Source organism: Phyllobates terribilis, unplaced genomic scaffold (assembly GCF_046119375.1).
Source record: "Phyllobates terribilis strain yellow unplaced genomic scaffold, ASM4611937v1 Scaffold_11__3_contigs__length_659146591, whole genome shotgun sequence".
In the NCBI taxonomy this organism is placed as follows: domain Eukaryota; kingdom Metazoa; phylum Chordata; class Amphibia; order Anura; family Dendrobatidae; genus Phyllobates; species Phyllobates terribilis.
The window spans coordinates 410,779,534-410,806,557 of NW_027362771.1; the positions used below are offsets into that span (position 1 = coordinate 410,779,534).

At 41.0% G+C, this 27,024-nt stretch overlaps 1 protein-coding gene across 2 annotated transcripts in view; it reads right to left on the reverse strand.

The window, feature by feature from the left end:
• Positions 1-27,024, reverse strand: part of FBN1 (fibrillin 1) — a 305,286-nt gene that overhangs the window by 104,494 nt on the left and 173,768 nt on the right. For both annotated transcript variants that reach the window (XM_073653071.1, XM_073653070.1), the window contains exons 13-23: positions 26,198-26,317; positions 25,435-25,560; positions 21,739-21,861; positions 17,158-17,280; positions 9,226-9,378; positions 8,007-8,060; positions 5,878-6,003; positions 4,378-4,503; positions 3,663-3,782; positions 2,997-3,134; positions 2,711-2,761 (exon numbers count right to left, since the gene is read on the reverse strand). In XM_073653071.1, coding sequence (XP_073509172.1) covers positions 2,711-2,761; positions 2,997-3,134; positions 3,663-3,782; positions 4,378-4,503; positions 5,878-6,003; positions 8,007-8,060; positions 9,226-9,378; positions 17,158-17,280; positions 21,739-21,861; positions 25,435-25,560; positions 26,198-26,317 — 1,260 coding nt within the window. The remainder of the gene's footprint in view (positions 1-2,710; positions 2,762-2,996; positions 3,135-3,662; positions 3,783-4,377; positions 4,504-5,877; positions 6,004-8,006; positions 8,061-9,225; positions 9,379-17,157; positions 17,281-21,738; positions 21,862-25,434; positions 25,561-26,197; positions 26,318-27,024) is intronic.

A 27,024-nucleotide genomic window follows, 5' to 3' on the forward strand; every position in this document is an offset into this window, starting at 1 on the left:
GCTGCAGATTACACTGTCCGCGCTGCTAAAGAAAATGAATATTCAGTGCATAGGCGTGGGGAGCACTGAATATTCATGCTCCTCAATAGCGGCACACAGTGTATCCGCAGCGCGGCTACAGCTGCTGCCGGGCAATCGCGTGTGCCCGCTATTAAAGGGCATGAATATTCACCCCCTCTCCATGCCCATGGGCGTGGGGAGGGGATGAATATTCATGCCCTTTAATAGCGGGCACACACGATCACCTGGCAGCAGCAGGAGCCGCGCTGCGGCTACGCTGTGTGTCGGCTATTAAGTCACTGCTCCCCGCGCACACAGTCCCGGCATGGGGAGCAGTGACTTCCGGCAGCTGATGCCGCGGCTCACATGGAGAGATCAGTGCTGGCAGACAGGACGTAGTGCTGGAGGAGAGAGAAGAGAGGTGAGTAGGAGTGTTTATTTTTTTTATGTGCAGCATGATGGGGATTAGGGGGACCATGCATACCAGGATAAGGATGAGGGGGCCATACATACCAGGATAAGGTTGAGGGGGCCATACATACCAGGGTAAGGATGAGGGGGCCATACATACCAGGATAAGGATGAGGGGGCCATACATACCAGGATAAGGATGAGGGGGTCATACATACCAGGATAAGGATGAGGGGGTCATACATACCAGGGTAAGGATGAGGGGGCCATACCTACCAGGGTAAGGATGAGGGGGCCATACATACCAGGGTAAGGATGAGGGGGCCATACATACCAGGGTAAGGATGAGGGGGCCATACATACCAGGGTAAGGATGAGGGGGATCATACATACCAGGGTAAGGATGAGGGGGCCCTACATACCAGGGTAAGGATGAGGGGGATCATACATACCAGGATAAGGATAAGGGGAATCATACATACCAGGATAAGGATGCGGAGGATCATACATACCAGGATAAGGATGAGGGGGATCATACATACCAGGATAAGGATGAGGGGGATCATACATATCAGTATAAGGATGAGGGGTGCCATGCATACCAGGATAGGGATGAGGGGTGCCATGCATACCAGGATAGGGATGAGGGGTGCCATGCATACCAGGATAGGGATGAGGGGTGCCATGCATACCAGGATAGGGATGAGGGGTGCCATGTATACCAGGATAGGGATGAGGGGTGCCATGCATACCAGGATAGAGATGAGGGGTGCCATGCATACCAGGATAAGGATGAGGGGTGACATACATACCAGGATGGGGATTTCTGTGCCTTGCATACTAGGATAAGGATGAGGGTGCCATGCATACCAGGGTAAGGATGAGGGGTGCCATGCATATCAGGATGGAGGGGTGCCATTCATATCAGGATGGAGGGGTGCCATGCATAACAGGATGGGGATGGGGGCCACGTATAATAGGACGGGGGGGCATATCCACCAGGATGGGGGAGATTATCAGAATTGGGGGACATTACCCCTATAACAGTGTCAGCAGCAGACCCGCTCCCCCTTAACAGTGCATCGTGACCACATTTTTTGCTTCATTTTTTTTCTCTATTTTCCTCCTCTAAAATCTAGGTGCATCTTACAAATACGGTAACTTATGTCTGCCTGGTTTAAGTGCAAGTGGTTTATACAAAATTAAAGGTAAGTGAATAAACATATCATATTTTGACGAAACTCTGCTTAGGCCAGAGTATTTATAGACAAAGCCAGAGCGGTGAACTGAATTTTTGACCTGGTAAAAGACAATGTAGGTACAGCTGTATTAATACATGTTGCACCTAGGCTTATTTGTCTACTTGTAAAACCCGGAGAACTGGCGCCCCTCAAAGTGATATAGCTTGCTGCTGTTATGGATATTGTGATCCAGACTGTGTGCATGATTACATAATCATCATCTGGAAGGGGGCATTAACACATAACTAACAATTCTACTTTTTGCATAGTTGTAGAAGGGACCACCCTTTTTATGAGTGTTGCTTTTGGCAAGCTTATTTCAAGGCGTTTTCAGGTTTGTCATGGTGAACATAAGACAAAATCATAAGCCAAAGTGTTGGGTCATGGGGAGTGAACTCTCTCAAGTACATAACAAGGGTCTTTAGAGACCTGACATCAGGGAAGATCTGTGTTCTCCGTGCGTCAGTGGAAGTATCTAGTTGTCCATTATGCTGGCTCTTCCAAGCATTGGTCACCTTATGTTGAAGTTAATCAAATAATGGCAGAAACATCAGGACTATAATAAATTTTGGTCTGTAATTATTTTAACATTTATAAATTTAGAATTTATATAAAATATTAAATGGAATCTTTCCCCATATATATATTTAGCTGTGACCAATACACTCTTGCTTTAGAAGGTCCTCACCTTCCTGCACTTTTTTGAATGTGGTTGTACAAAGGAAGTCTTTCAGCACAAAATGACCATTCAAACCAATCACAGATGCTTGTTGTGGCCTTCTCGTGGCCAAACAGCTCAGTGCACATTTCCACCTCCTTGTTTTGCATCTACTTCTTCCCCTCTCTTCCTTGATTGATAGTTCTGGCTTTACAAGAGACTGAAATGGTGGAGATAGACAGAAAACAACCAGTTGAAAGGAAGACTAAACTGTTTGGTCACACCAACAGTGCACCGAGCTCCTGTGCTTGGTTTGAACAGTCAGTTTATGCTGACAGACTACCTTTGAACATTTTCATTGCTAACTGCAAACAATTATAACATTAAAAAATGACTTTACCTTGACAAATATTGCCTTTGGTTCTTGCAAAACCTTTACCGCAGACATGATCTGTTGAAACAAAGAGCCGAGTAACAGTAAATTTACAGTTCTGTTATTATTGTTAAAAAGGGCTATGTGTTATAAGGATGCACATTCATAATGTCAAATAAAAAAATCCACTGGAAATATTCCTAACAATTATATATTCATAACAAGATATTCTTTATTTTATAGGAAAAAAAAACAATAAAGAATAAAAGGAAAAGACTACTTGAGTGCAATGTCTAAAAATTCATTCCATTACCGACTTCACAAGGTTGACATGGACTTCCCCAGGCTACTCCTAATGTTGAACAACACTGAGATCTAAGAGTGGCTCCATTTATGTTAATTTCGCATCTTCCATTTACTATTTCTTTCCAGCATGTTCCCTTTAAAGTTTCTGTAGAAAAAAAAAATATTATTATTAGAATGGGAACCGCAATATAGTGGCCCAAAACAATGATAAGGTGTCTCCAAGTGTATGGATATAGAGGCACTGTACAAGTCTGTACTGACAAAGATCTCTTTAACTGCTTTCTTCATGTTAACGTTCACTTGTGTCATCAAACATCAGTTCAGACAGCTTCAGAGACTTTAATTCATAGCTCAAGTTGTGCTCTGAGTTTCATATATTGGCATAACTACACATCAGACAGTGCAGGAGAATGAAATATGACGTAATTTTGTGTCAGCACCAACAGTGATGTAACTTCAAGTTTGTGGTCCCAATGCAAAATCTTCAACAAGACCCTCAATTATTAGAGGTCTTTAATCGTATTTGACTTCTCATATCGACCTAAATGATCTTTTGGGCCTCCTTCGGCTTCAGGGTCCAGGTACAACTGCAACCCTTCCACCCATTAAAGTTATGCCCCTAATAACCTGATAAACAGATTACAAGGCCATGCATCTGTGACTATTCACTTACCAACACAAATTGTCTTTGTTTCATCCAATGTGCTGCCGAAGGAACATTCGCACACAAAAGATCCTGCGATATTTTTGCAGGCACCATTGATGCAGGGGTTCAACTCACATTCATTAATATCTAAAATAAATGTGAAATTACTTCAAAACTGCAGTACAGTAACAAAATAAGTTCCAAATGTATCGTTATTGAAGTTGCAGAGATCTACCCTCCATCACAATAATTACATTTATACTGCTTTACATGCATCATTAGCTGGGTTGGCTATATCATATACATGTAAGATGAACCAATGTGATATCTACTTTTATAATATTCCAAATGACATAATCTAACAATAGATAAAGTCAAGAGATATTGCAGAAAAGTAAACTGTTATTCCCCAAAAATCACGTTGTCCCCTATGTGTAGAATAGGAAATAACTTGCTGATCACTGGGAATCTGACCACTGGGACCCCCAGTGATCCCAAGATTGGGTATATAAAGCCCAAGAACAGGCCCATTCTGAATGGAGCAGAAGTGTGCATGCACCACTCGGCAGCCCTGTAGACAGTGAATGGAGTGGAGGACAAGCATATGTATGAAATCCATCATCTATCTCATCTACACTGGTCAGACACATCAGAATATGATGACTACCCATCATCTGCATAATTTATACTAATATACCAATTAGTTAATAGATTGTAGAGTAATTAGATATAAGTGTTTTACCTTCACACGTTTTTGATTCAGGCTCAAAGACATAGCCTTTAGGGCAAGTACAGGAGAAGCTTCCTGGAGTGTTCCGACATTGTCCATTGTCACAGAGTAGCCGGTTCAAGGCACATTCATCAATATCTACAAAGATGCAAACATTAGTCAATTTACTGATCTTGCAACAGAAAGGATAAGTTAATAATTGAAAGAAATACATCGTATTAGTGACAGAATACTACTCTGGATTACATATCTCTATTTTCTACTCTCGTCAAAGATATCTAATAATAATAGCTAGAGATGAGCAGACAACTTGGTGCGACCTGGTCCATGGTCCAGGTCATTGGTTTCTTTCCATAGACAAGAGCTGCTTGAATTTCCTTAACCTTAGCTATCCCAGGCTTGGCTTATGATTAGACGGGCAGACAGTACATCAGCTGTGCACCACACATCACACAGATGATGACTGCCAGCACAGCTAATCATAAGCTGAGCCTGGGATCCATAAGGGTAAGGAAACTCACCTAATTCCAGTCCATGGCCAGAGATTACGGACTTGGACTTAGACCATGGGGGGTCAAGCAAAGCAATCCGCTCATCTCTAATAATAGCCTAAAATGTGTCAGCATTGTTGTTCATGATGAAAGGATTTTATCAATCAAGCCTAAAGATTTTTTCGTCTAAAATTCCTACGTTGGTGTTGGATCTCTTTTCCTATGTGTAAGTGAAGTGCTGCTCAGTTCTGTCATTCACCATAGAAACTGATCGAGAAGAGATTTTATTCATGTTCACTGCACACATTGTTAGTCTTGAATCATTGCCAGAAAGGAGAGCATGGGTAGAATTACAGACGGAGAGGGAGGAAATGTAGGATGGTGCAGCACTGTGGAGAGTTTTGTGGGTAAGAGTAATAAGTTTAAATTGTATTCTAAAGTAGGTGGGCAACCAGCGCAATGACTGGCACAGAAAAGAGGCATCGATATAGCAGCTGGATGAAAATATGAGCCTGGAAGCTGCACCCAGGATATATTGGAGAGGGGTGAGCTCAGTGAGAGGAAGACAAACCAGTAGTGAACTATACTTATATCTTATTTGAGCTGAATCATTGTATTTATCTAACAAGTCTTTTAAAAGATTTAATAATCACAAACTATTTATGGATAGGTGATATGCGCTGGAGGACAGCTGGCCATACTCATTAGATTAGTGTTGCAGATTACCACTAACAAGTGTAATAGCATCACTCTAGAATCCACATGATCCCTTGTTCTTCTGGGAGATAAACACTGCTAGACATGTCATAGGTATTGGCTTTCTGCCCAGTATTTCTCTATCTAGTATGTTAGTCTTAGGCACTCATATATTTTTTCTACATCCCTGCTCCTTGTTCCAAACTCTAAGGCCTTACCACCAACGTGGCAGTGATGCCAAAAATGCTGGAGGTAATACTTAACGTAAATTCAGCAACTCTTTGCTAGATTCAAACAAGTCAAGATACCAATCAAGAAGACATACCAATGCAATTTTTTCCAGTGTTGTCCACATCATAGCCGGAATTACAGATGCATTTGTATGTTCCACGGAGGTTTTCGCATATTCCATTCTGACAAATATCAGGATTTAAAGCACATTCATTGATATCTGAAAGAAAGTGTTACAGTTTGAGTATAATAATAACTTAAATTAAAAAATTATCAATGATTTTTATGCTTCACTTTGACTTTACCCTGTCAATTATTTATGGTATTCATAGATCTTCCTTACTATTTATTGGATCAAATGGTTTCAAGGGCTTGTATGAGAATTAACTAAAACCAAAACATTGGAGCATGCCCTTTATGGCTAAACTTATTCTGCATAATTTAACACATTTGTTTAAATGCAACCGCTATTGTTACTTTTCATCTAAAAATGATGAATAAAAGACACTGATATAATATATAATGTACCAGGACAGCTACTAATGTGGCATATTTGAATAGGGCCTAGATGCTGAGGTTAGAGGAGAAAAGAGGGCTCCATCTCCATCCAGGCAGTTCATGCCTTGGGCGCTCTAAGGAGCTTGATTAGGAGCCATCTTAGATGGCTTTTTTATAAAGATTGTGATTCAATGACACATTGCTCCAAGGCTAAAGAGCAGGAACTGCCAACCTGTGTGAGTGATATAATCGTCACCATTAGGAATGATTTGGAGAACATGTTGTGTTGTGAAGGTCCAATCACCAGGAAATAGTAATAGTCTATTTCTGAAATAATACTAAAATGAAATAGACCATTTTGGGCACTGTAGTGGTTGAGCTTGATTACTGGGTCAAAGCAGAATGAACAATGCTCCTGGTCTTCTGTGTCGTAACAACAACAATGAAGCCTAAGGAATTCACTATTTGTTGCCAAGATGTCTACTGATCTTTGGTAGATCACTCTGTGATTCCTAACAATATCATTCTGGATATATTAGTTGGTAGAACGTAACCCAAGCCAACAAAAATTCTCTTTACTAAGCCTTTTCAAACCCACTTGCAAGTAAGATTTACCAGTCTCATAGTGTTATAAAAATCAGCTTGCAACACTTGCAATTGATGGCACCATAAATTTGACACCTTTGACACTCTTTGACTGACCCATTTTCTAGCTGAGCCCCTACTTGTCTGGTTTCCCTCACATGTTTGCTTGGAGCACTGAATTACTTCTTTTAGTCTAGTTACTTTTAGTTGTTTCTTTTATTTTTTTTACGCTATGCTTCATGTCTTATCGTGATCAGCAGACATATTACCAGGATATTACTTCTGGCAACCTTCCTGGTCTTAAGAATTCTATTTATATACAATATGTAATTACATTGTTTTGCACCAAATGGATTCTATAATTGATCCTTTTTAATTACTTTCTTATGTTTTATGGAAAAAAAAACTACACAAAGAATGTCACATAAACAAACCAGTGGCTGTAAAAATAAGGAAGCAAAAAAATCTGAAATGGTTTTAATTATCTGCCTTTAAAATAGCAGGCTTTTAATGTTTAGAAGACAAAAATCAGGTAATCTTCAGTCACTGTCAAAATATTATATGGAAAAGTCAACACCATGCTGCACAATATACATTCACAGTGAAATGTACAGTATGTTCCCTGAGCAAGCAAGTTTTGGACTCACACTTTTTAGCTTTCTGTAAGTGTTTCTGATATTTTCTGAGGAAACAATAGCATGGTCCGCAATGCATTTCTTGGAATCACCAACCAAACCTGACAGAACCTACTATAAGTCTACGGAATCCATAAGGATTAATTGAGATCCATTTACTAGTGTAAATTGGGTTATTAAAATGTGGTTTCATAGAACTGTAGGGCTTCCAGATAACACAGACCCACCAATACTGACATTAAAACGCAACCACATTATGGCCTTTGGCAGCAGCCTGGATCTTCCAATAAGGGACACCTAAAGATAGGCTCTTTGAGGCCAAGAAAAATGACTGCCATTCTTATACATAAAACTTATTTTAGAAGAATGATGAAACCAGATTTCCCAACCATGCTGTGCTTCTCCAGGGGTGACACCTGCAGATCATAATCCTTTTCTGTTCTGATTCTGGTCTACATATTTTAGGTGACCTGTACTAGTATTTCAGGGTAGCCATCATACATACCAGTTCCTTGAGAGGTTATCCCTGGTCCACTGCTGCATAAAGCTTGATACTCCTCTAAAAACAAAAGAAATACATTTGTAGCCTGTTATAAAACAATCCAAAATCTCAGAAACACAACAGTTGTAATGTGAATAATATAAATAAGCGGAGCTTGGCAAGACGGATCTGCTTACTTGTATGGGTCTGTTCACACTGACTTGGATGTGCTGGCCATTTTCACTACGTGTATAATTCTCTATTTCACATGTGCACTCCCTCCCCCATAAGCCTCAGGTGATTTTAAGTAGATAGCTGGTTCAGTCCTGACCCATAAATTGTAGGCTTTCATTACAGCCCAAGAGAGGTGACAGAGAAGGACAGTGACCCAACAATGAAGGACTCCTTGACGGTGGCTGTTGGGCACACATATATTGGCCAATCTATGCACTAAGTACCTTCCTTTACTGTAATTTTTCACATTAATATTACAGAAAAATGTTTTGAAATATTTCATGTACACATTTTGTAGGGCTTTCATAATTTTCTAGAGTAGTAACGTAGTTTCTATGTCTCAGAGCAATCAGGTTTTTCCATTGTATGGTTCTGGTCATGAAATGTTACAATGGGACTAAAGAAGGAAGTACAAGGTTCTATTGTGTGCTATATTAGGAGTTATGTAAAACTAAGTAAAGTGGAGGGTGATAATTTGATTATTGGTAGAGACCCTGATTACATAAAAAAAAATAAAACCTTATCTATTTGGCACTGTTAAATATTCGATCGTTATTTTTCAGTGCTGAGAACTAGAAAAACTGCATTATGGCACTAATGGTATTTCTGCATGGAAGATTTAGCAAGAATAGCATAGCATGGAGCACAATTCATGTTCTCAAAACTACCAACGCAACAGAATCCCAACAGACCCCAATGTGTCAATGGGACTTCTCAGGTGCTTCTGGAATCCATCATACAATCCAATATAGGGCCATGATTATAACCCAAGTGGTTTAACCATACTGATAAATGGTTCATTTTGGGTGTTAGTGAAAGTACTATCATAAAAATTATAAAATTATAATCAGCATCAAGAAATTCCATTATCATAATATTTTAAATAAACCAAGTACACATCTCTGACATTATTTTTAGCACATACTTTACCGAAATCACCCACTGTATTCAAATAATGTAGGCTTCTGTATACATGCAGTAACTTTGGCTTCAAAAGAACACTTCTTACCTGAAGTTTTTAGAGGGCAAGGTCGGCATGGTTCGCCAAAAGCAAATTCTGTGCTGGCACAGCAGCACTCGGATTTTGTCACAGCGCCCAGTAGAGGTTGAACGCACTGACCCCTCTTGTAGCCACCATAACAAGTGCTCCTCATGTGAGTGTCTGTAATACAATTTATATGGAAAGGTATCAATATCATTAATGGATTAATAGGTCTGTACAAAACCTCCTCCAGATATGCAATTCACATTTTTCCTATTTTTCTGATATAGGGTATTACAATGTAAAAGTTACATAACTTTTGTTTGCTTGCTTTTCATTTAAAAGGCTGCCAAAGTGAAATTTTTAATCTGATCATAGAAATGGTTTAAGGACTTGAAAGCAATTTATGTTTTTTTATTAATTTAATATTTATTAATTACCTACCCTCACCTACTGTATCCTCACCCATGCCTTGTAGACTGTGAGCCTTCACGGGCAGGGTCCTCGCTCCTCCTGTACAAGTCGCCGTCACGTTTTGTTCAAGATTATTGTAACTGTTTTTGCTATGTATATCCCTTTCTCACATGTAAAGTGCCATGGAATAAATGGCGCTATAATAATAAATAATAACCAAATTATATTGCACAGTTCTGTATACTGAAACTGGTCTGTGCCCCTTTGCTTCTGGACCTTGTATTCTTTGGTCTTGGCTCTCCATGTGGAATGTACTGAGGTCACATGAATATATACTAAAATGTTCATTACCTACAGGTCTAGAAAGCAGAGTTGTTTTCTGTTTTTATTATATTCTTTTCATTATATTGTATGTAGAATGCTATGCTGACATGTTAATACCCCAGGTAAGCATATAACATGCAGACATGCAGCTAGGCACCAGAAACAGCTATCAGACAACTAGAATGGGGAAAAATGTAGCTTTGGCTGTGGCATAATTGCAGATGCCAGATGGGATCTGGGGGGTGTCTACTATATCAAAAAATTCTGGATTTATCTGATTGTATTGCACAGCAAATGATGCACACATCACCTGCAAGTACCAGTTCTGTAGAGAATCTATGGATCTAACCACTGAAATGTTACATTGATACACATAAGGCTAAATACCAGCTGAACACTTATTATATCCCCCATAATATCAGTACTTGCTAAATATGTGGGCACCTTTATGGCAGGGGGAGAACCTCCAGCCCGTGGGCTGTACCATGATGACCGCAGTGCTTGAGCCGGTGACTGGCAAAACGCCCACCTCTGGCCCTTTAGTTGTTCCTGATATTGCGAGCACGTTCAAGCAGCGTTCATTCCTGAACACTGCGGTGTGTGCAATGAATAATTACCGTGATGTATATGCACTATTGTCTCCTCTGATGTATATGCCCCAGTATCTCCTGAAATGTTAATGCTCCAGTGTCTCCTGTGTTATAAATAGAGATGAGCGGTGTTCGACTAGAACTGTTCGCCAATCTCAAATTCGAGCTGTTTTGGGCGGTGTTCGAGTTGTTCGACGAACCCGAACGATTTGCAAAAAATTCGGCTGTTCGAGGTTATGTTCGATAACTGTTCGTGCACCAAAAGCGTGTCCTGCATGTCTGGCGCTATTTAGAGCACCAATCATGCAGGGATTGTCTGCCACTCACTGTAATGCCACAGCCATGGTGGTTGTGGCATTAGAGTGATTGCCCAAGTCAATGGGAACTGTGCTCACAGTGAAACATGAAAAGCCGGCAATGCAGCAGCGGCGTACACCGGTACCTGACAATTTAGAACCGAAAGAATAGAGCTTCACACATAGATTAGATAGATAGAAACATGTCAGTCACATATATAAGAAGTACAGTGACAGTGTTGCTTACTGTACTTGTCATTTAGTGTAAAGGATTTATTAAAAAAATATATTAGTGTTTTCATGCACCGTCTCTTTAAAAAAGCCGGCCGGCAATTCAGCAGCGGTACCCGACAATTTAGAATGGAAGGAATAGAGAATCACACATAGATTAGATAGATAGAAACATGTCAGTCACACATATAAGAAGTACAGTGACAGTGTTGATTACTGTACTTGCCATTTAGTGTAAAGGATTTATTAAAAAAAATATTAGTGTTTTCATGCACCGTCTCTTTAAAAAAGCCGGCCGTCAATTCAGCAGGGTACCCGACAATTTAGAATGGAAGGAATAGAGAATCACACATAGATTAGATAGATAGAAACAAGTCAGTCAGATATATAATAAGTACAGTGATAGTGTTGGTTACTGTACTTGTCATTTAGTGTTAAAATAAAGGATTTATTTAAAAAATAATTGGCGTGGGGTTCCCCGTAATTTTAGGCTCTAGCGGAGGTTAAGCAGACAGCTGGGGCAGATGTTTGAAGCCTGGGAAGGGGTAATACACACGGAGCTTCCCAGGCTACTAATATCAGCCCCCAGCTGAATGCCTAGCCTTTACTAGCTATTAAAGTGGGGGACCCACCAAAAAATTGACGTGGGGTCCTCCCTATTTTAATAGCTAGCAAAGGCTAGGTAGACAGCTGGGGGCTGATATTAATAGCCCAGGAAGGGTGCCATGAATATTGGCCCCCTCCCAGGCTAGTCAGCCGCCCCAGAAATGGCACATCCATAGGATGTGCCAATTCTGGCACTTAGCCTCACTCTTCCCACTGCCCTGTAGCGGTGGCAGTGGGGTAATAGGACTGGGGTTGATGTCAGCTTATAATGCCAGCTGACATCAAGCCCAGGTTAGTAATGGAGAGGCGTCTATAAGACACCCCCATTACTAACCCCGTAGTCAAAGTTTAAAAAAAACACAAACACCCAGAATAAAGTCCTTTAATTGAAATAAAGACACAATTCTTTATTGTTCTAAATTAAACCATACTTACAATCACGCCCATTCCAGCTGAAGCCAACGATCCCCTGCAATAAAAGAAAAATAATAAAGCAACATAATACGTACCTTTCCATGGTTCCCACGACAGCTTCAGCTCTGCTACATCGAGATGACAGGCTGGACAGCAGCAGAAAGCTGCCATCCAGCCTGTCATCCCGCAGACACTGAGAAGCGCAGGCTTGCTTGCGCTCCTCAGCGTCTCTCTGTGACGGCATCCAGATGAGCCGAGTTCATGTCCAATGAACTCGGCACACCTCATGCACGTCACTGACAGCGTGGGAAAATTCTCACGCTGAAGCGCTGAGTGCAGGAGAATTCTCCCACGCTGTCAGTGACGTGCATGAGGTGAGCTCATGTCCAATGAACTCAGTTCACCTCATGCACGTCACTGACAGCGTGGGAAAATTCTCCTGCACTCAGCGCTTCAGCGTGAGAATTCTCCCACGCTGAAGCGCTGAGTGCAGGAGAATTTTCCCACGCTGTCAGTGACGTGCATGAGGTGAGCCGAGTTCATTGGACATTAACTCGGCTCATCTGGATGCCCTCACAGAGAGACACTGAGGAGCGCAAGCAAGCCTGCGCTTCTCAGTGTCTTCGGGATGACAGGGTGGATGGCAGCGTTCTGCTGCGGTCCAGCCTGTCATCTCGATGTAGCAGAGCTGAAGCTGTCATGGGAACCATGGAAAGGTAAGGATGATGTTGCTTTATTATTTTTCTTTTATTTCAGGAGATCGTTGGCTTCAGCTGGAATGGGCGTGAGAGGTAAGTATGGTTTAATTTAGAACAATAAAGAATTGTGTGTTTATTTGAATTAAAGGACTATTTTCTTGGTGTTGTGTTTTTTTTAAATACTTTACTAGAAATTCATGGTGGTCATGTCTAATATTGGCGTGACCCCATGAATTTCGGGCTTAGGGCCAGCTGATAATGCCAAGCTGGCCCTAACCCCTTTATTACCCAGTGAGCCACCGCACCAGGGCCCTGGATGAGTTGGGTACAGCGCCAGAAGATGGCGCTTCTATGAACGCGCCATTTTCCGGGGTGGCTGCGGACTGCAATTTGCAGCGGGGGTGGCCCAGAAAGCTTGGTCCTCCCAGCGCTGCGGATTCCAGCCCCCAGCTGCCTAGTTATACCTGGCTGGACACAAAAACAGGGCGAAGCCCCACGTCAATTTTCTTTAAATTATTTCATGAAATAATTAAGAAAAAAAGGGCTTCCCTACATTGTTGTGTCCGGCCAGGTACAAATAGGCAGCTGTTGGTTGGGGGCAGCCCGTTCCTGCCTGCTGTACCTGGCTGGACATAAATATAGTGCGAAGCCCCACGTCAATTTTTTTTTAATTATTTCATGAAATAATTAAAAAAAAAAGGTCTTCCCTATATTGTTGTGTCCGGCCAGGTACAAATAGGCAGCCGGTGGTTGGGGGCAGCCCGTTCCTGCCTGCTGCACCTGACTGGACACAAGTATAGTGCGAAGCCCCACGTCAATTTTTTTTTAATTATTTCATGAATTTCCTGAAATAATTTAAAAAAATTGAAGTGGGGCTTCGCCCTATTTTTGTGTCCAGCCAGGTACAACTAGGCAGCTGGGGGCTGGAATCCGCAGCGCAGGGAGGCCCAAGCTTTCTGGGCCCCCCCCCGCTGCAAATTGCAGTCCGCAGCCACCCCGGAAAATGGCGCGTTCATAGAAGCGCCATCTTCTGGCGCTGTACCCAACTCATCCAGGGCCCTGGTGCGGTGGCTCACTGGGTAATAAAGGGGTTAGGGCCAGCTTGGTATTATCAGCTGGCCCTAAGCCCAAAATTCATGGGGTCACGCCAGTATTACACATGACCGCCATGAATTTCTAGTAAAGTATTTAAAAAAAACACAACACCCAGAATAAAGTCCTTTAATTGAAATAAACACACAATTCTTTATTGTTCTAAATTAAACCATACTTACCATCACGCCCATTCCAGCTGAAGCCAACGATCTCCTGATATAAAAGAAAAATAATAAACCAACATCATCCTTACCTTTCCATGGTTCCCATGACAGCTTCAGCTCTGCTACATCGAGATGACTGGCTGGACCGCAGCAGAACGCTGCCATCCAGCCTGTCATCCCGCAGACACTGAGAAGAGCAGGCATGCTTGCGCTCCTCAGTGTCTCTCTGTGACGGCATCCAGATGAGCCGAGGTCATGTCCAATGAACTCGGCTCACCTCATGCACGTCACTGACAGCGTGGGAAAATTCTCACGCTGAAGCGCTGAGTGCAGGAGAATTCTCCCACGCTGTCAGTGACGTGCATGAGGTGAGCTCATGTCCAATGAACTCAGCTCACCTCATGCACGTCACTGACAGCGTGGGAAAATTCTCCTGCACTCAGCGCTTCAGCGTGAGAATTCTCCCACGCTGTAAGTGACGTGCATGAGGTGAGCTGAGATCATTGGACATGAACTCACCTCATGCACGTCACTGACAGCGTGGAAAAATTCTCACGCTGAAGCGCTGAGTGCAGGAGAATTTTCCCACGCTGTCAGTGACGTGCATGAGGTGAGCTGAGTTCATTGGACATGAGCTCACCTCATGCACGTCACTGACAGTGTGGGAGAATTCTCCTGCACTCAGCGCTTCAGCGTGAGAATTTTCCCACGCTGTCAGTGACGTGCATGAGGTGAGTTCATGTCCAATGATCTCAGCTCACCTCATGCACGTCACTGACAGCGTGGGAAAATTCTCCTGCACTCAGCGCTTCAGCGTGAGAATTCTCCCACGCTGAAGCGCTGAGTGCAGGAGAATTTTCCCACGCTGTCAGTGACGTGCATGAGGTGAGCCGAGTTCATTGGACATGACGTCGGCTCATCTGGATGCCGTCACAGCGAGACACTGAGGAGCGAAGCAAGCCTGCTCTTCTCAGTGTCTGCGGGTTGACAGGCTGGATGGCAGCGTTCTGCTGCGGTCCAGCCTGTCATCTCGATGTAGCAGAGCTGGAGCTGTCCTGGGAACCATCGAAAGGTAAGGATGATGTTGGTTTATTATTTTATTTTTATTGCAGGAGATCATTGGCTTCAGCTGGAATGGGCGTGACGGTAAGTATGGTTTAATTTAGAACAATAAAGAATTGTGTGTTTATTTCAATTAAAGGACTTTATTCTGGGTGTTTGTGTTTTTTTTAACTTTCACTATGGGGTTAGTAATGGGGGTGTCTTATAGACGCCTCTCCATTACTAACCTGGGCTTGATGTCAGCTGGCATTATAAGCTGACATCAACCCCAGCCCTATTACCCCACTGCCACCGCTACAGGGCAGTGGGAAGAGCGAGGCTAAGTGCCAGAATTGGCGCATCCTATGGATGCGCCATTTCTGGGGCGGCTGACGGCTGGTGTTTCTAGCCTGGGAGGGGGCCAATATTCATGGCACCCTTCCTGAGCTATTAATATCAGCCCCCAGCTGTCTGCCTAGCCTTTGCTAGCTATTAAAATAGGGGGGACCCCACGTCATTTTTTTGGGGGGTCCCCCATTTTAATAGCTAGTAAAGGCTAGGTATTCAGCTGGGGGCTGATATTAGTAGCCTGGGAAGCTCCGTGGGTATTACCCCCTTCCCAGGCTTCAAACATCTGCCCCAGCCGTCTGCTTAACCTCCGCTAGAGACTAAAATTACGGGGAACCCCACGCTAATTTTTTTTTTAATAAATCCTTTATTTTAACACTAAATGACAAGTACAGTAACCAACACTATCACTGTACTTATTATATATCTGACTGACATGTTTCTATCTATCTAATCTATGTGTGATGCTCTATCTTTCTGTTCTAAATTGTCGAGTACAGATGCTGAATTGCCGGCCGGCTTTTTTAAAGAGACAGTGCATGAAAACACTATTATTTTTTTTAATAAATCCTTTACACTAAATGACAAGTGCAGTAACCAACACTGTCACTGTGCTTCTTATATGTGTGACTGACATGTTTCTATCCATCTAATCTATGTGTGATGCTCTATTCCTTCTTGTCTAAATTGTCGGGTACCGGTGTATGCCGCTGCTGAATTTGCCGGCCGGCTTTTTTAAAGAGAGTGTCTTCTGAGCAGTTTGTCAGCTTTTGGACACCTTTGAAGGTGTTTTCTATGTGTTTTTGTTTGCCTGCCATTGGTTTTAACGGTGTTCGACGGTGTTCTAAGGTGTTCGACGAACAGTTCGACGAACAGTTCCTCGAACATCCCGGTGTTCGACGAACCGAACCCGAACACTATGGGGGTGGCTCAACACTAGTTATAAATGCCCCAGCAACTCTTGTGATTTTTATGCCCCCAGGATCTCCTTCGATGTATATGCCCCAACAGTCTACTGTGATAGATATGCCTCAACCCCAGTGTATCCTATGTGATGTATATGCCCCAGTACCAGAGTCTCCTTTGTAATGTATATGCTCCAGTCCCAGAGTCTCCTGTGTGATATATATGCCGTAGCCCCAGTGTGCCATATCTGATGTATATAGAGCAGTCTCGGTGTCTCCTATGTGATGTATATAGAGCAGTCTCAGTGTCTCCTATGTGATGCATGTACTACAGACCCCCACTGCTTGAGATCTATAAATGCTACATGAGCAGTGATGAATTTCCACTGTGTGGAGACATGTAGTGTAACATAGATCTGTGTACAGAACTTACTGCTGCAAGTTCTTTTCAAAATTCATTTTGAAACATCATCAATACCACTTTGCATCACACACCTCAAAGAGACATATCCAAATAGCAGAAAAAAGCCCCCTCTCCACTCCCCCACTTTATGGGCACAGTCTACATTATCATTTTAATCTAGTCCCAGAAACCCAACAATTAGTAAACTGCCTCTGCAATATCCAAAGGCTTAGAAAACAGTACATATCCAGAATACGATGGAATGAGGAGCTCTTCATATGAATTGATACACTTCAATTGTGAATATGGTCCAGCTTCTTGTTAAATCTTTGTTGTGATAAAATCATTCCTCAGTTGTAGAAAGGTCTAAATTGATAGAGAGGCCACTAAGTGAGTATCAGGAATGTAAAACGAAGAATATATATCTTACCTACACACACACGTCCATCGAGTCCAACGGCAAGGCCGGGGAAACATTCGCACCTGAAGGAACCTTCTGTGTTCACACAATGGCCATTCATGCAAATGCCTGCTGTTTCACACTCATCGATATCTGAAATAATAAAGCCATAAATATAGAATTATATTATAATTAACTATCAATGTCTGACATTCTTTCCAATGATGAAACTAGCACTTGATAAAAGTCTTTGCAGATTCTTGGAGTATCCCATAACTAAAAGCTGATTTATTATCCATAAATGCTGCAGGCAGAAGACAGACATATTGGTATGTGGGTTTCATATTTTGCTAATGTGTTATGTAGATGTCCCAAAAGAAGTGCTTAATAAAAAAGAAGAAAGATTATGATCTGCCTGTATTACAATGTAGGATATTAATTGTTTTCATTGTTGTAGCTACAGTAAATCATTACAAGTATAGCAATAAATGACATATCCAATGTTACCATGCAAACAAAACTAGACCACAACACAGAAGACAACCGGCAATGTGCAACACTTCTGACCTAAAAAGGACAAAATGAGTATGAAACACCTCTGCTACTTTCTTTTTTCTCGCTGGCTTATGGCCATAACACACACTTGCAGTATCCAAACTTACTCCAACTGTATTTTACTAAAAGGCTGCAATTCTGAAAAATCATTAGACACTTACAAAGAATACTGAAAGCAATTTGAGTATTACTGTAACAGCAAACTCATTATTCTATGAGGCTAGGACTACACCGCGCACTCTGCTGGGTAAACTCCCAGCTGCACCACCACGGTGGCTACCATATGGCTTGCAGCTTGAGATGGAGTCAGATAAATGGGTCGCCTAGCCAGTTTTTAGGTTGTTACAATGACAATTTACACTCTTACTAACCATACTTATTGATTGCAGTGTCGTATCAGCAGTCTGCTGAATTCAACTTGTAAATTTAGTATGGAATCAAGTCAAATGACTGGAAGAGATCAGATGGCTGATTATGTTACAACAGATTTAATTAATGGAGTTCCAATGCTGTTCCTTCCTGGGATTCCCAGGCTTTCCTTGAATTCCGGTCTCCAGTGATCACATTTAAATGTGGACATGTGATCCTAGTGGTGTCCTGGAGGCCAGGAGACAGACTGGCGGGGCATCCAGGAAGCGGGGGAAACAGGCGGTGCCAGTTTATTTGATACCATACTAAGTTATTGATGATAAAAAATTGAGCGAGGCTGAACAACACCTTCTGAAGATTCATGTGATCTTTCACAAGAGTGGTGGACACTACCCTCAACCAACACCCGACCAACACCCTGAACCGATATGCTCTCAAGTTACATAACACTTACTGTAAATGAAACACAGACCGCCATTAGAGATAGTAAGCTACCGATAATAAGAAAAAGTTGGGGAGTCAGGACACCACCTTCATATAGCTCATACTTTTGAAGATAGATGTAATCTTTCACAAGAGTGGATGGACACTACACCCACCAATCACTCTGAATCTATATGCACTAAAGTTACATAACACTTACATGCTATACAGACTGCCATTAGAAATAAAGCAAAATAAGGAAATAACAGCTATGCCCACAATGGAGAGACTCATTCTACCCAGCGCAGAGTAGAATGTTGTCTGCAAGGACAGATGAGACTGGATCAGAAGTTCAAGAGGCAGAAGGGAAGGGGAAGAAGTGTCTCATAAGTGGAGAAAGAAGCATATTTATCTGATAATATATATTAGAAAATTTCTTATATGCACATGTATTATTGATCTCTGCAAAGTTTGTTGAAAGTATAGTTCTCTTTTAAGTGTCTAAAATGACAAGAGTTCTGTATTCTTTACATGACAATTATTTGGCAATTGTTACAGAACAGACAACTATAAATGACAACACACATATGCACTCAGACTTATAAATGCCCTAAATGTCTAAACAAAGGCAGAATTTGTTCCTTCTCAAGTAGCAGCATTATTAATAATGACGACTATGACTTATGTAATGCACACATTATTACAGCCAAGTCAATCTGGTTTACTGTAATGCAATGGCAAAAGAAATACTTTGTGAGGAACAATACAGAGTAACCACAATTATTTTGGCTGCACATAGAACTGCACTCATGTTTGTGTTTTGATGGGATAATGTTCTAAAGTTCAAAAAGTTGTTTTTTTTCTGTCTTCAAAACCATATTCCCAGAGGACTAAAACCACAATGTCACATACAAAATGGCTAGTGTCTACAGACTGCCCATTGTACATGACATGCTGAATTCAAATGCAAGCTGTAATGCTGGGTGGAAAAAAGATTGATGTGCCACCTCAGCCATGAAGAATCTCAAGGGCTTCCTCAAAGCATCTGTTGTGGTAGACTAGGGCTTAGTTAATACAAGATGCTGAAGGCAGACTTAAAACGAAGCAGACAGAAGAGACGGTGACATATCAGTAGCATAGGAACTAATGCCAACACTTGGGAAGACAGGTTTCACAAATGGAAATTTAGAGAGGACCTGGATTAGGTGAAAAGTGGCAGTTTTTGTCTCTTATTTTATTCCTGTTGCTCCCTTTTTTTTCTTTTTTTTTTCTAAATCTGCGATATGGTTCCAGTGATTTGGGCCTTTTATACAGTGCTAATTTTTATAGGCTTTACCAAGGGGGAGATATTCAAGGGACTCTCTGAGGGCTTGTCTTGGGGCTTCTTTGCATTATTTTCCTGCGAGCAACACTCCTTTGTTAAAGTCTATAAATATTAGCATTATTTTCATGCTTTCAAAAGTACAATTGTTAATAGTTTATCTTCATTAATTAACAAAATTCAAAGTGAGTGAACAAAAGAAACATCTATATAAAATCAATACATGGTGTGACCTCCCTTTGCTTTTATATCAGCACTTGTTGAGTCCAAGTAATGATATGGCCCCCACCGAGCCCTGATCTCAACATCATCAAATCTGTGACGGATTATATCAAGAGACAGAAGGATTTGCACAAGCCTACATCCACAGAAGATCTGTGGTTAGTTCTCCAACTTGTTTGGAACAATCTACCTGTCAAGATACTTCAAAAACGGTGTGCAAGTGTACCTAGAAGAATTGATGCTATGATGTGGTTTTGAAGGCAAAGGATGGTCGTGCCAAATTTGGATTTGATTTAGATTTTTCTGTTTTCCATGTACTTTGAATTTTGTTAATTGATAAAAATAAACTATAAGCACTTCTTTTTTTAAGTATTCTTACTTTGCAGCATTTTTTTCCACACATGCCTAAAACTTTTGCACAGTATTGTAAATGGTGGTGTTTATTATACTTTTTTAGTCTAGAAATTTACTAGTATCCCAAGGGATTTGTGGGGTGTACCATGTTTCACCAATACATTTGCTTCCATATAATAATAATAATAATAATAATAATAATAGTAATATTATAAGGCTGGATTTGTGCACTGTGAGGGAGATTTACTAATGCATTTACACTAGATTCAAATTGTACCTGAGTTTAGCTTATGATATTTGTGCCACTTTGTGCCAAATGTGAATCTGTCTCAAAAATATTGCACAAAGTAAGCCAATTAATTTGTAGTTTAAAGGGGTTATCTAGGTCTGGCATGGAAGTCTGCAGTCATTCAATCTAACTTGTAAATCCTCACATTGCATTCAGCGTGCGCTGTTAGGATTTTAAAGAGATTGTCCGTTACTTTACCATTGATGATGACCTATCCTTAAGATATATCGGTCATCAATGTCTGATTGGTCGGGGTCTGACACCTGGCACCTACACTGATCAGCTGTTCTCGGTGTCGGCGGCGGTTGCAGGCTGTAACTGCTCAATTGAGGAGCGGCTCCGTCAGCTGATAGTGCCCGTGGCAGGGTACTACACATCCAACTGTTATTCAAATCAATAGGAGGCTGATGTGCAGTAGTCGGCCGTGGCCACTATCAGAATACGGAGCAACTCAGCAACTGAGCAGCTACAGCCGACGACCGCCAAGAACAGCTGACTGGCCGGGGTGCCGGACCCCGACCGATCAGACATTAATGACCTATCCTAAGGATAGGTCATCAATGTAAGATTAGTGGACAAGCTCTTGAAGCCCTTTTCTCAGGGCGGGCCGCAGAGAAGGTGTGGCACTACAGCTCGTCTAATTCATTACGAGCTGTGGCGTTCCCTAATGCAGAAATCTCACTCCAATCAATGCCATGCGTGAGCCTCTCCATGAATCAAAAGCGCCAGACTCCATCACGCCTCATCATCTAGACCGGCATGAAAATCACAAGTCTTGATGAATTGGAGCCAATATGTTTTAGTTTGTAGCATTGTTGCTGCTTTTAAGGGTCTCAAGTCTGTATTTTTGGAACTAGGAATAGGTACCAAAAAAAAAAGAGAATAAGAAAAACAACCCTAATGTTTTCATTCCTTCTTATTCTGGCAGCTGTTACTGAACAGTGATTTATTTTGGAAAACTTCTTGATTGTAATTATTCCCCTATTAGACATTTATGACATTTCAGATGGATACATTGCTTCCATGCAAGATTCTGCAGAGTCACTATATCTTCATGAATTGGGTGCTTACTACATACCTGTGCAAAAACGTCCATTAGATGCAAGCTGGAAGCCGGGTTTGCAGATGCATTTAAAACTTCCATCCTCATTAATGCACATTCCATTTAAACACATGTTCTTTACACTACATTCATCCATATCTGAAAAATATATATATATGTATATTTTCATTAGAAACTTTCCAAAAGAAAAAAAATAGCTGAGCTCACTACATACATACTTTATAGCCTTGCAGTGACATTTGAATAAAAGTGGTGTGGGTATTTTAGTGTCATATATCTATGAAAAACAGTGAGCAGAAGGAGCTGGCAGCTCATACTTGCAAAAATGTCCATTAATAGGGTTTTCAAGGTATAAGTTATTGATGACCTTATCCTTAAAATAGGTCATCAATATCAGATTGGTGAGGATCCAAAACCCAGAAACCCCACCAATCAGTTCTCACCAGCCCCAGCAGGGGCCTTATTTAATGGACAGAGTTGAACAGTACATCTCTTTTCCCTATGTAGTGGCAGTTCCTCGGTGCTGCAGATCAGCTCCTATTCACTTCATGTGACTATAAACAGTTTGGGATGCATAGCAGTATGGACAAATGTGTAACTGGAAATAAAAATTTTAGTCTAAGGGGTGTCCAAAAGCATTCTTCTTTTGTATATGCATACTCCGTGTCGGGCTGGGATCTCAAAGGCCCACCAGTAATATTCTCTCTTCAGAATGCAGGAAAATATTACATTACCCTCATTCACAAATTTAGCTATGATTTTACATAATAATAAACTGAGTAGTTTGCTGAATGAATAATGAGAGTATGGTGCTAGCTGCTGCTCATATATAGGGGGAGGGCTGTATTCACAGGGCCCACCAGAAGATTCACCTGTTCTCCTGTGGGTCAGTCCTGTGTATTCTAACCAGTTGGTTAATGTTGGTTGCTGCTTTATATTCTTTAACACAATCAAAGACCTTAAAATAACATTGTTGTTTTTTTTTTCACTTTTCGGGGAGACCGCTTATTATGCTTTCAATTAAAGTGCAGAATGAGTACGGTAATCGTAAGAATGAGGAAAAGATAAAGGTCATCTAGGAGAAAGGTCTTCTCTTGAGTTTATGCTTTATATTACACAATAGTTTTGCTTAATGCCTAAAAACTTCTCAAAAACGTCTAAATGTTTTCCTTCTTTATACAGTAACATTTCTGAATGTCAGTGATGCCATCATGTATTATTACAGCACCCAGCCTCAAGCCATCACATTCAGGGCTATCTGACAGCTTACACTACTCCCACTATTGTACAGTGAAAGGAAGGCTTTTCCTGAAAACTTGTAAAACTGCCAATCTTCCAAACACTATTGTTTTCAATAACAATGTGATTACTTCCTCAATGCATTGCACTTTCTTTCTGGGAAACATTGATAATCAAGTTTCCTTTGTGGACCGGTATCCAGAGCTATATTTGCTTCTAACATGCTAAAAGGTCAAGGCAGTAAAATCAGTTGTCGTGATATTTAGACTGCGTCACAGTAGTCCCAATATTATTAAAAACATAACGTACGAGAAAATGATAGAGAAAGGTAAATAACAATGAATAGGAATACCATTTGAAACCCATGGGCAAATACACATTATGGGGGGAAGGTATCACAGCAGGATTTTTTTTATCCAGGTTTGACTGTTGCTGCGCTGATGTTATTTTCACCAAATATTTTCATATAAAATTTTTGTCTAATGCTCAAATTTCCAGTTTTTACGTTCACTCCTTACCGAAGTGAGAATTAGGACTTTTTAAAAAGTCACTATTCATAATTCTATCTCAGGCTATGTTCACACATCATAGTTTTTTTATGCAACTTTTCAGCTGCGTTTTGCAGTACCAGCAGTCTATGAGATTCCAGAAATCTCATGCACACATCATGGTTTTTTTTGTTCAGGATTTTGTGCTTCGCATGTTTTTTTTGCAAAATAGAGTATGTCACGTCTTTCAGCGTTTTGTCAGCGTTTTTTCACTCATTGGAAGTAATGGGTGGTGAAAAAAATGCTGAAAAATGCACCAAAAAGGCAGGTGTCAAGTTTTCAGCGTTTTTTTGTGCCTAAAGCATAATGCAATTTTTTTTTCACTGAACTTTTTATACATTCATAACAGAGACAAAAGGACAGTGAAAAAAACGCTGAAAAAAAGCGCAAAAAAGCAAGAAAACAGCAACAAATATCCTGAACAACGCCCTGGCAAGAGATCAGGTTTTGCTGCAGAAGATGAACGCTGAATAAAACATGTGTGAACATAGCCTTACAATTTATTTGCACAGAAAACTATACCCAGCTCTCAATGGTCCAAAAGTAGATGTTCTCCAGCACCAAAGGAAAGTAGTTAAAGCTTACCTTTAATCAAATAGGATAAAAATGGCAGAATGTGCACATATTAAAAAGAAACATAGCTAAAAGTCGCAAATTTGGGGGAAAAAAACAGGCAACAACATTTAGGACATTCATCCCTCAAAATTTGGCACCAAAGCCATAATGTATTGTCCCCCTTGTGTTTAAAGTGAGAGTTAGGTTGTGTGCCCACAATGCGCTTAAGCGTTTCTGCAGCGGCAATTCCGCTGCAGAAACGCTTAAAAAACGCTTGGTAGAAGCGTTGATGATAATAATGATAATCCGCATGTGCTGTGCGCATGCTGTGGAAATTTCCGCTGCGGGTTATCATTGGGGAACAATCCGCAGCACTACCAATTATCTTGCGGAATCGCTGGATTCTGCATCAATGCATCTGTACATGCGGAATCCAAGCGTTTCAATGTGCGGATGGTACCCGGGTCTGGAGGAGAGGAGACTCTCCTCCAGAGCCGGGTACCATAGAACCTGTAAAAAAAGAATAAAAAAAAATAAACATAATATTTACCTTCTGATGGCCCCCGGTCTCCTTCTCTTCACTTGCCGGCAGATTGCGGTGGACTGAAGGACCTGCGCTGACGTCATTTAGTCATGTGATGGCAGGTCCTTCAGTGTAGTGTACCGCGAGCTGCCGACCAGCCAGGACGGAGCGAATAATGACTCCGGGGGCCATCAGAAGGTAAGTATAAATTAATTTTTTTATTTTTAAACATTCTTTAAGGTCACAGTATATAAATCCGGTTGCATGGATTTATATAGTGTGACCAAGTTGACAAGCACTTTCCGAGTGATGCTAAAATCGCTTGGAAAGCGCTTGTCAACCCGCATGCGGAAACGCAAGTGAAGAACGCTTCACATCCGCTTGTCCCTGGCAGGAAAAACGCATGTACAATCCGCATGTGTTTTTTCTGCCAGGGAGATGCAGAAACGCTCAGGTAAAAATCCAGAGCATTTCTGCATCGGGGGCACATGGCCTAAGGTCCATTTACACTGAAAAATGATCATGAATCAGTGATCCTAGGAAAGCTCGCTTTTCAATAATCTTACAGTGTAAACAGGCTGCCGATCACCAAACAAACGAAAAAAACACTTGCTCATCAGGTGACATGATTTTTTGAGCTGCACAAATCATCATCATCCTTGGCAGTGCATCGTCCAGTGTAAACAGGACATGTGCTGCTGAGATCAATGGCTGCCTATGTGTACAGAACAATCTATTACAGATCATTCAGTGAGCTCCTTTAGCGTGACATTGAAATTTGTAATGTGAAGCCAACTAGTATTTTAATAGAAAGTAAAGCATAAGTAATACAAATTAAAATGTTACCTTGACAATTCTTCCCATCAGGTGACACTTGGAAGCCTGCATTGCACACGCAGTGGAAACTACCATCCGTGTTCACACACCGTCCATTGTTACAGATACGACCATTTTGTAAGCACTCGTCAATGTCTAAAAAATAGTATTTTTTAATAAAAACTACAAAAACCATGAAAAGGTACAAGCGGCTAACAGAGTTCACCTTAACAAGAACGTGCAGAAGCCATTAATTGAGAATTTAAAATTTCCAAGAAACCCTTCTACTCATAAAAGTGGCAAATTTCAAAGACATTATTTATTAATTTATTATATTGATATGCTATTAAAGGAATTCTGTCTAATTATATCCATCCCCCAGTCAGCCATAGCACTAAAACCTGACAGGAGCAGACAACATTGATTATATTGTTATAAAGGACATGCCAATGGCAGCAAGTGAATAGTCAGTTCTTGAGGTTGATGTGTTGGAAGTAGGAAAAATGAGAAGTGTAGGGAGCTGAAAAAGTTATGACCATAGACAATTTGGTAAGAGCATGACCAAAAAAATGAGTTCTCGTTTGGTAGTCCAAAAAAAGTAAACCTAGTGACTAGGTCATGGGAGCCCAAACCTCATTGATGTGCATGGATAATGAATACTAGACCATCTGCACAAAACCCACAGAAAAACATGGCATGGACGAGTGGAAGTGGGTCACTTTTCCGTGACAGGGACAGCGTCAGGGTGCACTTTGGGAAGAAGGCAAGCAGGCAAGCAACCATAGCTCCATACCTCTGCATTCTGTCCGGGTCGATGTGCTCTGGAACCCAGAGTGACACTGGCAAATATATGATCCCTGGGTATTTACACATTCAGCATGGAGGCAGGGGTTTCTCTCACACTCATCAACATCTAAAACGTAGAGAAAATGGAAGAGAAAAATTAGAGCAATACCAATATAATACATGAATTGCAAATTACATTCTTAAAGCAAAGTTAAATATTTTGTAATTATTTTCATTGTTTTTGTTATTACTGTTAATGGAGGCCAAAGTGTATATTAAAATTGTCTCCATGAGCATGAAAATCAGCATATATCCATGGTCTTTATGTCAATTCCACATTTGCTTATGAAAGTAATTTTTTGAAGGTTGCCTGGAATGCATGCTAGCTCTGTTCTATGCACCCAAAAGTTGAAAACACTCTTTGGGTGGATTTCGACAGACTTCCTCCTTCTTTTAGCTTAAGAAAAAGTGTATTAAAAAGGATAAAGTAATTTCTGAAATATTCTCTTGGACTATAATGAAGTTTTTCAAGAAGACAATAGTCAAGAGAACTAGGAGAGAGATAAGACCCTGCCAAGCTCAATGACTCATTGTAAGTAGGTTGGATTTGGAATGAGTGCAGGAGATTTCGGGAAATCAGAGTGTTGGTTGGGTGGTGATAATCTTTCACTATATAATAACTTTGCAGCTTATCTCTACGTGTGTACGACGTACTGAAGCTAGAGATAGAAAAGGAATAAAAAAAAGTTTTTCTTTAGCATTTTCAGGCATTTAGAGATATGACATAGAAAGGGGAATTCCTTAAAATATAGTCAGAAAGAATGCAAATCCCAG